Here is a 13248-nt window from a genome sequence, read left to right on the forward strand (position 1 = left end):
CAGCATTTGGTGATTTCCCAGTTATTATGAGCCTGGAGTCAACAGATTCATCCGATAGCTTCACTAACAGGGGATAACGTCAGGAAAGTGTCTGCCCTCTGTCACTGAGTACATGATCACGCGTACAAAATGGAAGGTTTGTTTCTATGTGAAATGAACTTGACACTAATCACTCCACAGTGCTACACTTTAAAAAGTTTTGGTGAATTAGCTGAGCCTAATTATTTGATAATGTTGAGTTTACACTGCTGGTTAATGTTAATGCTGTGCACACTGGTGTTCCAGCCATCTGTTCCCTTGTTCCTTGTGGCAGCTTGCCTTGTGGATATTGGTTACACATTTCCTGCATTAGTGTGGTGACTCCATATCAAATGCATTTGTTTTAATGTAATGTCCTGAGTTTAGAACAGAAATGTGTGTAAAAACGCAACCACTTTCTTTCCAAGTGCCAGCCGGATTGAGTTGAGTTTATTGTCACGTGTACCGAGCGAGGTACAGTGAAAAGCTTTTGTTGTGTGCTGCCCGGACAATGGTAAGACAACACATGATTACCATGAAGCCATTTACAGTGTAGTAAGAAATGGTGCTGTAGGAGTTGAGATTTAAGAGTGTGGAGCGATTGTAACATGTGATTGTAGATCTGCTTCTGTGGCTGGTACGCAATAGCCGCCTGGGTTGGGCGCCATCTTGCGATGAGAGGAGAGAGGTTTGGGTAGGCATAATCCACACTGATATGCATTATCAGGAAAGAATTCTCCATAGATTTCCAGTGTCCACATCTTTGTACAAACGCATCTTTAAGATCCCTTTCTCAAAATGTGTTAGCAAATGTGTGTAATGCTCCCTGTGCATGCTGCAGCCAGCATTCTCTGGCGCTTGGCAGACAAGCCAGTATTTGTTGCTTAGAAAATGCAATCTTATGGTTTTATTTGTCTCTCCATTCCTTTGTCAGACACTTGCCCACCCTGCCTCTCCCATCCCCCGCCCACCAAACACTCTGCCCAGCATCTCACTCAGTGTCCAATTCTACCAGCTCCCGACCTGAGACCTCACCCATCCTTTTTCTCCAGAGATGCTGCCTGACACGCTGAGTTACTCCAGCCCTTTGTGTCTATCCAATTCATCCCTGCTGTGTTTTCCCCGAAGATAGACCCAAAATGCTGGAGCAACTCAGCGGGTCAGGCAGCATCTGTGGAGCAAAGGGATAGGTGATGTTTCGGGGCGAGACCCTTCTTCAGACTGAGAGTTTGCCGCATTTTTTATTTACTATCGACTTTCTGAGAGTCAGGGGAAAGGGAAAAGAGAGATACAGGAGGTCATTATAGAGGTATGGAACAAATGTATGAAAGATATGAAAAAAAGTAACGATGATCAAGGAAAGGTGGAGCCCACAATGGTGCGTTGTTTTCTCCAAGGTGGATTTAGTTTACATTGCTGGTCTGCAGTCCAGTCAGCTGATTACAGTGGCCCAGGCCCAGACTTGAGTGAGATCAGCATCCCTCTTCATTGCCCTTCTGGTGTTTACTTGGCCAACCTCTGTGTTTACTGCGGCACGGTGGCGCAGTGGTAGAGTTGCTGCCTTACAGCGAATGCAGCGCCAGAGACTCGGGTTCGATCCTGACTATGGGCGCCGTATGTATGGAGTTTGTACGTTCTCCCCGTGTCCTGCGTGGGTTTTCTCCGAGATCTTCGGTTTCCTCCCACATTCCAAAGACGTACAGGTATGTAGGTTAATTGACTGGGTAAATGTAAAAATTGTCCCTAGTGGGTATAGGATAGTGTTAGTGTGCGGGGATCGCTGGGCGGCGCGGACCCGGTGAGCCGAAGGGCCTGTTTCTGCGCTGTATCTCTAAATATCTAAATCTCTAAAAAAAAATCTCTTTGACCCAGTTCTGGAATAAATTTATTACAAAGTTAAAACAGCTTTCTAAGTCTAGCCATTACATTACTTGGTAAGTTACTGTTACCCTTCATTGCTGACTGAAAATGTAATCTGCACCTGGAGAATGAATGAAATCCAAATAAACTATTACGATGATGTCACTGTAACTGTTTGTAGCATTAGCTTAGCGTGCAACATTTATAACATCAAATGGTCTTCGTATCAATCCCTCACACATTAGATCTGCTTGCATGACAGACAGGCATGTCTGAACCATAAACATATCTTTTTCTATTTTTTCTCATGATAAATATAGAGACAATAAAATTCTGCACTTATCTCAGCTGCATTCATGATATGCAATACCAAATACAAGTTGGAAAGAGCCACACTACCAGAAAACGGAGTTATAGTTTGCTGAAATACTCCTGTGTAGTTCATAGTGCTGTTGTGTCGAGGATCATAGCTTTGATTGATTGAAAGGTGCAGCAGGGAAACAGGCCTGGCAGCCCACCGATCCCCACGGCAACCATCTACTACACATTCACATTGTTCTATATGGAGGAAAACAACTGAGTATGCTGGTTTAAATCGAAGGTAGAAACAAAATGCTGGAGTAACTCAGCGGGTCAGGCAGCACCTCGGGAGAGAAGGAATGGGTGATGATTCGGGTCTCGACCTGCTGTCTGCCCTGCTGAGTTACTCCAGCATTTTGTGTTTACCCACATTAGTTCCATGTTCCCTCACTCTCCCATCCACATGCTAAGGGCGGCACGGTAGCGCAGCGGTAGAGTTGCTGCTTTACAGCGAATGCAGCGCCGGAGACTCAGGTTTGATCCTGACTACGGGTGCTGCACTGTAATGAGTTTGTACGTTCTCCCCGTGACCTGCGTGGGTTTTTTCCGAGATCTTCGGTTTCCTCCCACACTCCAAAGACGTACAGGTATGTAGGTTAATTGGCTGGGTAAAAATGTTTTTTTTTTTAATTGTCCCTAGTGGGTGTAGGATAGTGTTAATGTATGGGGATCGCTGGGCGGCACGGACTTGGTGGGCCGAAAAGGCCTGTTTCCGGCTGTATATATATGATATGATATGATATGATATGATACACATTTTTTACAAAGACCATATAAGATTATTAAGGGGTTGGACATATTAGAGGCAGGAAACATGTTCCCAATGTTGGGGGAGTCCAGAACCAGGGGCCACAGTTTAAGAATAAGGGGTAGGCCATTTAGAAAGGAGACGAGGAAAAACTTTTTCAGTCAGAGAGTTGTAAATCTGTGGAATTCTCTGCCTCAGAAGGCAGTGGAGGACAATTCTCTGGATGCTTTCAAGAGAGAGCTAGATAGAGCTCTTAAGGATAGCGGAGTCAGGGGGTATGGGGAGAAGGCAGGAACGGGGTACTGATTGTGGATGATCAGCCATGATCACATTGAATGGCGGTGCTGGCTCGAAGGGCCGAATGGCCTCCTCCTGCACCTATTGTCTATTATCTATTATCACCCTCTACACTCATTCAGTCTCTCCACACTCCCATCCTCTCCCCCCACATTCCACTCCTCACCCACAAACTCGGGCTAGTTTGCAGAGGCCAATTAACTCACCAAACCGCCCGTCTTTGGGATGTGGGAGGAAACTGGACCACATGAAGGAAACCCATTTGATTAAAGGGAGAACATGCAAACTCCACACAGGCAGCGCCCGAGGTCAGGATTGGATTGTGGTCTCTAGTGCTGTGATACTGCAGCTGTACCTGCTGGGCCACTGTGCTGCCCATTGTCACTTCACTCAGCCATCAACATAATTCCTCGTTCCTCCCTGCCTCTCCAGATCAGCATTACCTTCGAGAGCTCGAGAAGAAAAAAATACTGGTCTTCACCCCGTCGCGGCGCATTGGTGGGAAGAGGATTGTCTGTTACGATGACCGCTTCATTGTCAAACTGGCGTACGAAACGGACGGTGTCATCGTCTCTAACGACACTTACCGGGACCTGCAGACCGAGAAACCCGAGTGGAAGAAGTTCATCGAAGACCGTTTGCTGATGTACTCTTTTGTGAATGACAAGTAAGTGGAACTTGACCAGAAACCATCAAGCTCAACACTTTAGACACAAGGAACTGCAGGTGCAGGTTTGCAACAAAAATCCCACAAAGTCCTGGAGTAACTCAGCAGGTCAGGCAGCACCTCTGGAGGACATGGATCGAAGGTCTGCAGAACGGTCCCGACACAAAGTGTCACCTATCCATGTTCTCCAGAGGTGCTGTCTGACCCACTGAGTTACTCCAGCACTTTGTGTCTTTTTAACCTCAACAATTTGATTGGGAAGAGGCAGGCAGGAAGGAACTGCAGATGCTGGTCCATTAACATTGGCATGAAACTTCTCATTGCCCTCTGTCATAGGAAGGGGCCATTCAAGTGCATGAAGCCTTCCAGATCAATGCCCAATGTATCACCGGGCAACCTAGAGACCAAAGAAATCTGGGATCCACACAAAATGCCGCAGTAACTCAGCGAGTCAGGCAGCATCTCTAGAGAAAAGGAATAGATGATTTTTTTTCGGATTAAGGCTCTTCTTCAGACTCCAGCCTGAAACGTCACCTATTCCTTCTCTCCAGAGATGCTGCCTGACCCATTCAGTTACTCTAGCATTTCGTGTCTAATTTGATTGGGAATTAGATTGGGAATGTTTCTCCCCTGTAAAGAAAACTCACTGGAATTTTCCCCATGCATGTCACTGGAGAACACTAGTTTTGATGAGCATAAATGTCAGATAGAAGGGAATATAAGGTTACTAGAAAGTAAATTCAAAATGCGCCCAACATTTGCTAATTGGCCAGCAAGGGTGGGCCTTGTTATGCTCTCAATGGTGTCAAGTTTCAAGATGAGAACAAATTTAGCAGAAACCACATTTTGAAACCAAATTGGCTGAAACTAATTTCCAATAACTGAACACTGTGGTCTGCAAGTCAAATCATAAACCCTGGGTGGGAATTACAGGTGTTAAATGCATTTGAAGACCACAATAGATGTTTGCAATCAATTTTCTTCCCTCAATATCCAAATGCCATTTGCATAAGGCTTAAAGCAAAGAAAAGTTTGCATGAAGCAATTAATCTAATTGTTCCCTTCGGCAAGTTGATTGACCATTGAAATGAAAAGTGAGTGCAGGTCGACAATGGCAGTGGACATCCAAACTATTGATGCGGGACACTTGTCTGAACATCTTAATGAAGTTAACTCGAGGAACTTGACCTCCAGCCATGCCTGTGGATTTGACTCCTTATCTGCACTGTACCTGTTCATGAGTTATTTACCGGCTTTAATTACTGCAGCAAGCTCAACTGCAGGAACAGAGGAAGTTCAATGAACCAAAAATGGCTTGTCCAATCAATCATTTCTTTCATTCATTGAAAGTAAATGATTAATAAGCACTCATCAATTGCACCCAAATTCAGAGACAACTGAATAAAGATGAAGTATATATCCATCTTATAAAAATTGCAGGGTAAAATATGTTGGTGGTTAATCAACCAACTGTGTGGAGAGCAGCCAGGTAGCATTTTACAGGTCAATCATAAAAAGAGAACAGGAGAATCATTAAAAATAGTGTGTCTGAAGAAGGGTCTCGACCCGAAACGTCACCCATTCCTTCTCTCCAGAGATGCTGCCTGTCCCGCTGAGTTACTCCAGCATTTTGTGTCTATCTTCGGCTTAAACCAGCATCTGCAGTTCCTTCCAACACAAAAAGAGTGTACATGTTCTCTCTCTGACCAGCATGACACAAATCCCTCTGCTTTTTATACTGTGGTTGTTTAATTTTTAAAAAATCAAAATGAACTTTATTCAGACTGAAAAAACATGTACAAAACAAGAGCTGTGCAAAATCCCTCAGCCATTCTCCGTGGCTATGGATACATTCATTCGCCTTGTATTTGGCAGTGTTCCCAAAAACCATCATTAGACCCGTACCCCTGCCAGTCATCTGGCCCCTGGGGTGACATTGCTTCCCTTGTTTGAGGGGCACTTGTCCCCAGCACACCCTGCCCCCCAGTGTGCAGCAGAGGGAGGACTCCTGACAGTGGTCCTCCCCTACAGAGCCTTGGCGTTGGCTGCACCAAGCATGTTGGTTGTTTCAATTCATCACAGTGAGATGTTACAAGTGAAGAGCAGAGAGTATTTTAGCTGCCGCAACCCTCGATGATATGAAGTGCTCTTGGTTCAGGGTGACTTTATCTTTTTTACCCAAAAGGACATGCATATTTTGGTATCCCATGGTAACACCTCTGTAACTTTAATGAGTGGGATTCTCAATCTGCAGCATTTGTGAGCTACAAAGGACTCAAACTCTTTTGAGAACGAGATGCAAGCTATCCATTTGATCTAATTCAGGATCCTTAAAATGAGCAGGGAGAGACCTTTCCTTTACCAGTCAGACCTGAACAAAGGAACAAATGCAAGACAATAGGACAAGAATTTGGAAAGGGATATGGGCCAAATGCAGGCAGGTGGAATTGCCAGAGGGGGACATCTTGGGCAAGTTGGGCCGAAGGCCTGTTTCCATGCTGCATGACTCTGTGACTGAAGGCCACCTTAGTTTCCTTTGACTGGGCAATCCCTCCAACTGGAGCAGATGTAGCCTTTTGTTAGAGTAGATAGCACGGAATCAAAAGCTTTTCACCGCACCTTGCTCTTCACATGTGGCAATAAAACTCAACCAAACTGATGTTGCATCAAAGGGCAGCCCTCTTCCTGTCCTGCACGTTGTTTGTTCATCTCAAACATAGAAACATAGAAAATAGGTGCAGGAGTAGGCCATTCGGCCCTTTGAGCCTGCACCGCCATTCAATATGATCATGACTGATCATCCAGCTCAGTAACCTGTACCTGCCTTCTCTCCATACCCCCTGATCCCTTTAGCCACAAGGGCCACATCAAACTCCCTCTTAAATATAGCCAATGAACTGGCCTCAACTACCTTCTGTGGCAGAGAATTCCACAGACTCTCCACTCTTTGTGTGAAGAAATGTTTTCTCATCTCGGTCCTAAAAGACTTCCCCCTTTTCCTTAAGCTGTGACCCCTGGTTCTGGACTTCCCCAATATCGGGAACAATCTTCCCGCATCTAGCCTCTCCAACCCCTTAAGAATTTTATATGTTTCTATAAGATCCCCCCTCAGTCTTCTAAATTCCAGCGAGTATAAGCCTAGTCTATCCAGTCTTTCTTCATATGAAAGTCCTGCCATCCCAGGGATCAATCTGGTGAACCTTCTCTGTACTCCCTCTAAGGCTAGAATGTCTTTCCTCAGATTAGGAGACCAAAACTGTACACAATACTCCAGGTGCGGTCTCACCAAGGCCCTGTACAACTGCAGCAGAACCTCCCTGCTCCTATACTCAAATCCTCTTGCTATGAATGCTAACATACCATTCGCTTTCTTCACTGCCTGCTGCACCTGCACGCTGGCTTTCAATGACTGGTGCACCATGACACCCAGGTCACGTTGCATCTCCCCTTTTCCTAATTGGCCACCATTCAGGTAATACTCTATTCCTACTCTTTGCTTCCTGTCCGCCAACCAATTCTCTATCCACCTCAACACTGAACCCCCAATACCGTGTGCTTTAAGTTTGTACACCAATCTCCTATGTGGGACCTTGTCGAAGGCCTTCTGAAACTCCAGATATAACACATCGACTGGTTCTCCCTTATCCACTCTACTAGTTACATCCTCGAAAAATTCTATAAGATTCGTCAGACATGATTTGCCTTTCATAAATTCATGCTGACTTTGTCCGATGATTTGACCACTTTCCAAATGTGATGCTATCACATCTTTAATAACTGACTCTAGCATTTTCCCCACTACCGATGTTAGGCTAACTGGTCTATAATTCCCCGTTTTCTCTCTCCCTCCCTTTTTAAAAAGTGGGGTTACATTAGCCACCCTCCAATCCTCAGGAACTACTCCAGAATTTAAAGAGTTTTGAAAAATTATCACTAATGCATCCACTATTTCTGGGGCTACTTCCTTAAGTACTCTGGGATGCAGCCTATCTGGCCCTGGGGATTTATCTGCCTTTAATCCATTTAATTTACCTAACACCACTTCCCGACTAACCTGGATCTCACTCAGTTCCTCCATGTCATTAGACCCCCGGTCCCCTGCTATTTCCGACAGATTGTTTATGTCTTCCCTAGTGAAGACAGAAACAATGTAGTTGTTCAATTGGTCTGCCATGTCCTTGTTCCCTATGATCAATTCACCTGTTTCCGACTGCAAGGGACCTACATTTGTCTTAACTAGTCTTTTTCTCTTTACATATCTATAAAAGCTTTTGCAGTCAGTTTTTATGTTCCCTGCCAGTTTTCTCTCATAATCTATTTTCCCTTTCCTAATTAAGCCCTTTGTCCTCCTCTGCTGGACTCTGAATTTCTCCCAGTCCTCTGGTATGATACTTTTTCTGGCTAATTTATATGCTTCATCTTTTGTTTTAATACTATCCTTGATTTCCCTTGTTAGCCACGGATGCACTACCTTTCCTGGTTTGTTCTTTTGCCAAACTGGGGTGAACAATTGTTGTAGTTCATCCATGCGATCCATGCGATCTTTAAATGCCTTCCATTGCATGTCCAGCATCTTTTAGTTTAGTATAATGTCACGTGTACAGTGAATCGTCACGTGCGCGGTGAAACGTCACGTGCGCGGTGAAATGTCACGTGCGCGGTGAAACATCACGTGCGCGGTGAATCGTCACGTGCACGGTGAATCGTCACGTGCGCGGTGAAACGTCACGTGCGCGGTGAAACGTCACGTGCACAGTGAAATGTCATGCACAGTGAAAAGCTTTTGTCTGCCTGCTATCCACTGAAAGAAAAGAGTCCACATTTTCTCTCTCAGCAGGTTAAAGTCACCAGATGATTGTTAACCTCCTGCCTGTGTCTGATCATTTCTGATGTGGGGTTTGTTGTGTTGCACAGGTTCATGCCACCGGATGATCCCCTTGGACGTCATGGGCCCAGTCTCGATAACTTTCTCCGAATAAATCCCTTCATCCCAGAGCAGAAACGGCAACATTGCCCCTATGGTGAGTACTCTGTGGCATGCTCTGAGCATTTCCTGAAGAGAGGCACAAAAAGCTGGAGGAACTCAGCGGGACACTTCTGGAGGGAAGGAAGAGAAGGGATGGGTATCGTTTCAGGTCGAGACCTATCTTCAGACACCCATTTCCTGAAGAGATTTAGTTCCAGGTTCACTTTCTGGAGGGAGGGCAGGGATCTCTGGCTAATTGAGATTACACCAAGATCATACCCTGGATTTAAAGTCTAAATCAACCCTCTGTCACTGTTCGTAAGTGCAAAGTTGCATGAGGTGAATGAGGCCAGTTGGTCCATGAAGTCAAGGCGGGACACTCAGACCAAGTGTTCAATGAAATGGCCTCTGCTTACACAAGATGGTTGCTTGAAACCTTGGAAAAACTGGGATCTATTTCTGATTTAAAGATAATGCCATGGACAAGGTCTAAATCAACCCTGGGTACATCTTGAAGGGCCAGAGCAGCAACCATCCTTCACAATACAATTCCTTATCACGCCCGGTTATTCAATAACAATTATTGAATAACCGGCCTTTCCATTTATTGATTATTTTCTATTGGAATTGCAATTCAAAAAGGATGGATGGACCACGTTTTGAGTTGGGACCCTTCTTTAGACGTGATCCAAACTGAAACAACACCCGTCGTTTTTCTCCAGAGATGTTGCCTGACCCACCGAGCTACTCCAGCACTTTGTGTCCATCTTTTGGTCAAGAGATGGACCTGTCAAAGGAGGGGGATCCAAAGCTGAAGTCTTGTTCCATACATTAATCTTCCCTTCTTTTGTTACAGGTAAGAAGTGCACGTATGGAATCAAGTGCAAGTTTTACCACCCGGAGCGGGTCAACCAGCCTCAGCGTTCGGTGGCGGACGAGCTGCGGGCCACGGCCAGGGCTTCTCCAACCAAGAACATCAACACTGGGAGCAGAGAGGAGAAAAAGGCCAGCGTGCAAAAGAGGTTGCCCTATTCTGACAGCGGAGCATTTAACCAGGGGGAGATCGGCTCATCGCAGAAACATAGTTCGGACTGGCAATACCCAAAGCAGAACGATGTGGCTGGAGAGTCCAATGGGATGATGAAAGGACCTGCCCTGACCAACGACGCACCCATCAACATGAGCTCAGAGCTACAGCATCTGGCGTTTGACAACAGCATCAGCAGCTCAACCTGCTCAAGCTTGCAGAAAAGTTACGATGAAGGCTTCGCCTCTTTCGAGAAAGAACACCCTGAGATGTGGCCTTCTAGATCCCATAGTCACAATGAACCATATCCTAGCAGCAATGAGCAATATTATTTACACCGCCACAGTTTAGACCATCATCAGTACAGCTACCACTCTCATGACTCAAGGGCTTCATTAGGCCACTATAGTTACCCCACACAAAATTCAGCCACTGTCTCTGGGTGCTGTGTGCCTCTGGGCAGAGTAGCAGTCCAGCCACACTTCAGTCTGTCTAACGAGTACAACTCACCAGCTTCCCAACGAGCTCCTGGTTGCTGGCCCGACTCGCACCTCCCCTCAACCAACAGCAGGTCGCAGAGCCTCCCTGACCCTCACGCTTGGTCAGTGAGCAGAGGAGACCGGCAAGCTGTGGAGCCCTACTGGCCGGGCGGCCAGTGGGCAGCACGGGACCAATGCGGGGAGGAGCGGGAGAGCGTGCGCATGAAGCTGTGTGCCATCTTCCAACCCCACCTGGTTGATACTGTCATGAAGCAACACCCACAGCTTCTCGACCCCCAGGAGCTGGCCGCCAGCATTCTGATGTATAAAAACCGAAGACCCTAGTGCTTAATGTGAAGAATTAGCAAAACGATTCAGTGTCAGTTTAGTTTATTGTCACGTGTGCCGAGGTACAGTGCAAAGCTTTTGTTGCGTGCGAACCAGTCAGCGGAACGACAGTACATGATTACAAAACGTATGAATCAACCCAAGTTGTGATTAATACAATTAGTAATGCAAATCCAATAGATTCACTGCTTGTGTTCACATGCTTAAAAATGATTGTATAAATTCTTGAAATCAAGTAGTTTTAGAACTGGTTTGATTAGGCGAGTTTAGTTTGGTTAGGCGAAACAGGCCCTTCGGCCCACGGAGTCTGGGCCAGGCAGCGATCACCCCGTACACTAGCACTATCGCACACACAGTACGGACAGTTCACAATCTTTATCAAAGCCAATTAACCCACAAACCTGTACGTCTTTGGAGTGTGGGAGAAAACCGGAGATCCCGGGGAAAACCCACACGGTCACGGGGAGAATGTACAAACTCCGTACGGACAGCACCCGTAGTCAGGATCGAACCCGGGTCTCTGGCGCTGTGAGGCAGCAACTCTACCGCTGCGCCGCCTGATTTTATTGTAGTATTCCCTGGGGAGGAGTTCATTCAAAATACTTTCTGTTGGAGTTTTGCCCATTTAATGTTTCACGCTCTGCAGTACTACTTTACTTTGATACATAATACACTGGTAAAAGTTTCATTATTTCCAAAACGCCCCTGAGTTTTATAATTTGGTGATTTATTTAGAATCATTTTGAAATACAGAAGATTTTAAAGGATTTTATCAGATTAGTGTTTTGTAGATTTAAGCCCAGTGATTTATGTTGTAAACTGCAGAATATAATTGTTTTGCACTGTAAATAGGTATTGCACATGCATAAATCTGTACTGTACATATTGTTATCTGTATATAGTTTATGGTATGTACTTGAAGTACATAAATACATTGTGTGTTGGTGTATACTGTGTGGTGAAAATTGCAACATGCTTAAGTTGTGTGTGCCAACTGGTGAAGAATGTATTGTGTATATACGGTACATACTGTAATCCATACATTTCTGGTCAGTGTTGCTAACTCCTGTATTGAGAAAACTCAGGACAGTTACAGACCTTTAGGTTTTTTGTATATTTTGTACCTCTAAACATGTTGCTGATTCCATTTGAGGATGTGCAGGATTTGTAAAATGTTTCTACACACATTGTGAATTGTTTGTAACCGATGTTTGAAAAAAAAAAATTTTGACTTATGGGTCTTAGCGTAAGATTGTGTAAAGTTGGAGCTTAAGTTGCCAATGTGAAACTATTTACCCATGAGCTGGATATGTTAGTACATATTGTACCTTTACTGATTCCTAATTCACCATCTCCAATGAGTTAATAGTTGGATTTGAAGCCGATTCTGCAGTCATGGCTGAAGGGCAAATTAAAGTTGGCCACATTGGCACCATGTGCCAGTCTGATTATGTGTAGAGTTATTGACTTGTCTGAGGTGGCATTTGAACAATTCAGATTTACAAAATCATATGTAATGGTTTTGTTCTAGTTAAGCAAACTGCTTATATTAAAGAAGTTATAACATGGGAATATTTTGTATTCTTGTCTTTTTTTATGTGCATGTTTCATTAGTTTTAGTTTAGAGATACAGCACAGAAACAACCCTTCAGCACACCGAGTCCATGCCGATCAGCGATCCCCGCACATTAACTCTATCCCATACACACTAGGGACAATTTACACTTACACCAAGCCAATTAACCCTACAAACCTGTACGTCTTCGGAGTGTGTAAGAAAACCAAAGATCTCGGAGAAAATCCACGCAGTCACGGGAAGAGCGTACCAACTCTGTACAGACAGCACCCATAGTCGGGATTGAACCCGGGTCTCCGGCGCTTCAAGTGCTGTAAGGCAGCAACTCTACCGTTGCGCCAACATGCTGCCCTATTTCGCTCCGAATATTTGCTTATTATTACAAAACGTGTTTTTGAAGGCAAACAAAGACAGACACAAAATGCTGGAGTAACTCAGCGAGACAGGCAGCGTCTCTGGAGAGAAGGAATGGGTGACGTTTCAGGTCAACCCTTCAGCAAGTTGTGTCGCATTTATTGCATGAAGATTTTATGCCAAAATTGGCCAGTCATGAAAAGGAGAAAATCTGCCCGGTCGGTGAATGATGTTGCAAGATTATGAGTCCATACAGTGTGGAAACAGGACCTACGGCCTACAGCAGCCAACATGTCCCAGCTATGCTAGTCCCACCTACCTGCATTTGGTCCATCTCTCTAAACCTGTTCTATCCATGTACCTGTCTAATTGTTTCTTAAATGTTGGGATAGTCCCAGCCACAACTACCTCCTCTGGCAGCTTGTTCTATGCACCCACCACCCTTTGGATGAAAACGCTACCCCTCAGATTCCTATTAAATCTTTTCCCCGTCACCTTCAACCTATGTCCTCTGGTCCTCGATTGCCCTACTCTGGGCAAGACATTCT

At 45.1% G+C, this 13248-nt stretch overlaps 1 protein-coding gene and 1 long non-coding RNA gene across 2 annotated transcripts in view; one reads left to right on the forward strand and one right to left on the reverse strand.

Moving 5' to 3' along the window:
* Positions 1-10903, forward strand: part of LOC144606678 (endoribonuclease ZC3H12A-like) — a 29206-nt gene extending 18303 nt beyond the window's left edge. Inside the window, exons 4-6 of the mRNA XM_078422980.1 lie at positions 3716-3950; positions 8865-8971; positions 9773-10903. Of these exons, the coding sequence (XP_078279106.1) occupies positions 3716-3950; positions 8865-8971; positions 9773-10767 (1337 nt within the window). The 3' untranslated portion in view covers positions 10768-10903. The remainder of the gene's footprint in view (positions 1-3715; positions 3951-8864; positions 8972-9772) is intronic.
* The window catches only part of LOC144606679 (uncharacterized), a 42467-nt gene continuing 30293 nt past the window's right edge, over positions 1075-13248 (reverse strand). The window contains exon 3 of the long non-coding RNA XR_013548971.1: positions 1075-1189. This is a non-coding gene — a long non-coding RNA (uncharacterized LOC144606679). The remainder of the gene's footprint in view (positions 1190-13248) is intronic.

Source organism: Rhinoraja longicauda, chromosome 27 (assembly GCF_053455715.1).
Source record: "Rhinoraja longicauda isolate Sanriku21f chromosome 27, sRhiLon1.1, whole genome shotgun sequence".
Lineage (NCBI taxonomy): Eukaryota > Metazoa > Chordata > Chondrichthyes > Rajiformes > Arhynchobatidae > Rhinoraja > Rhinoraja longicauda.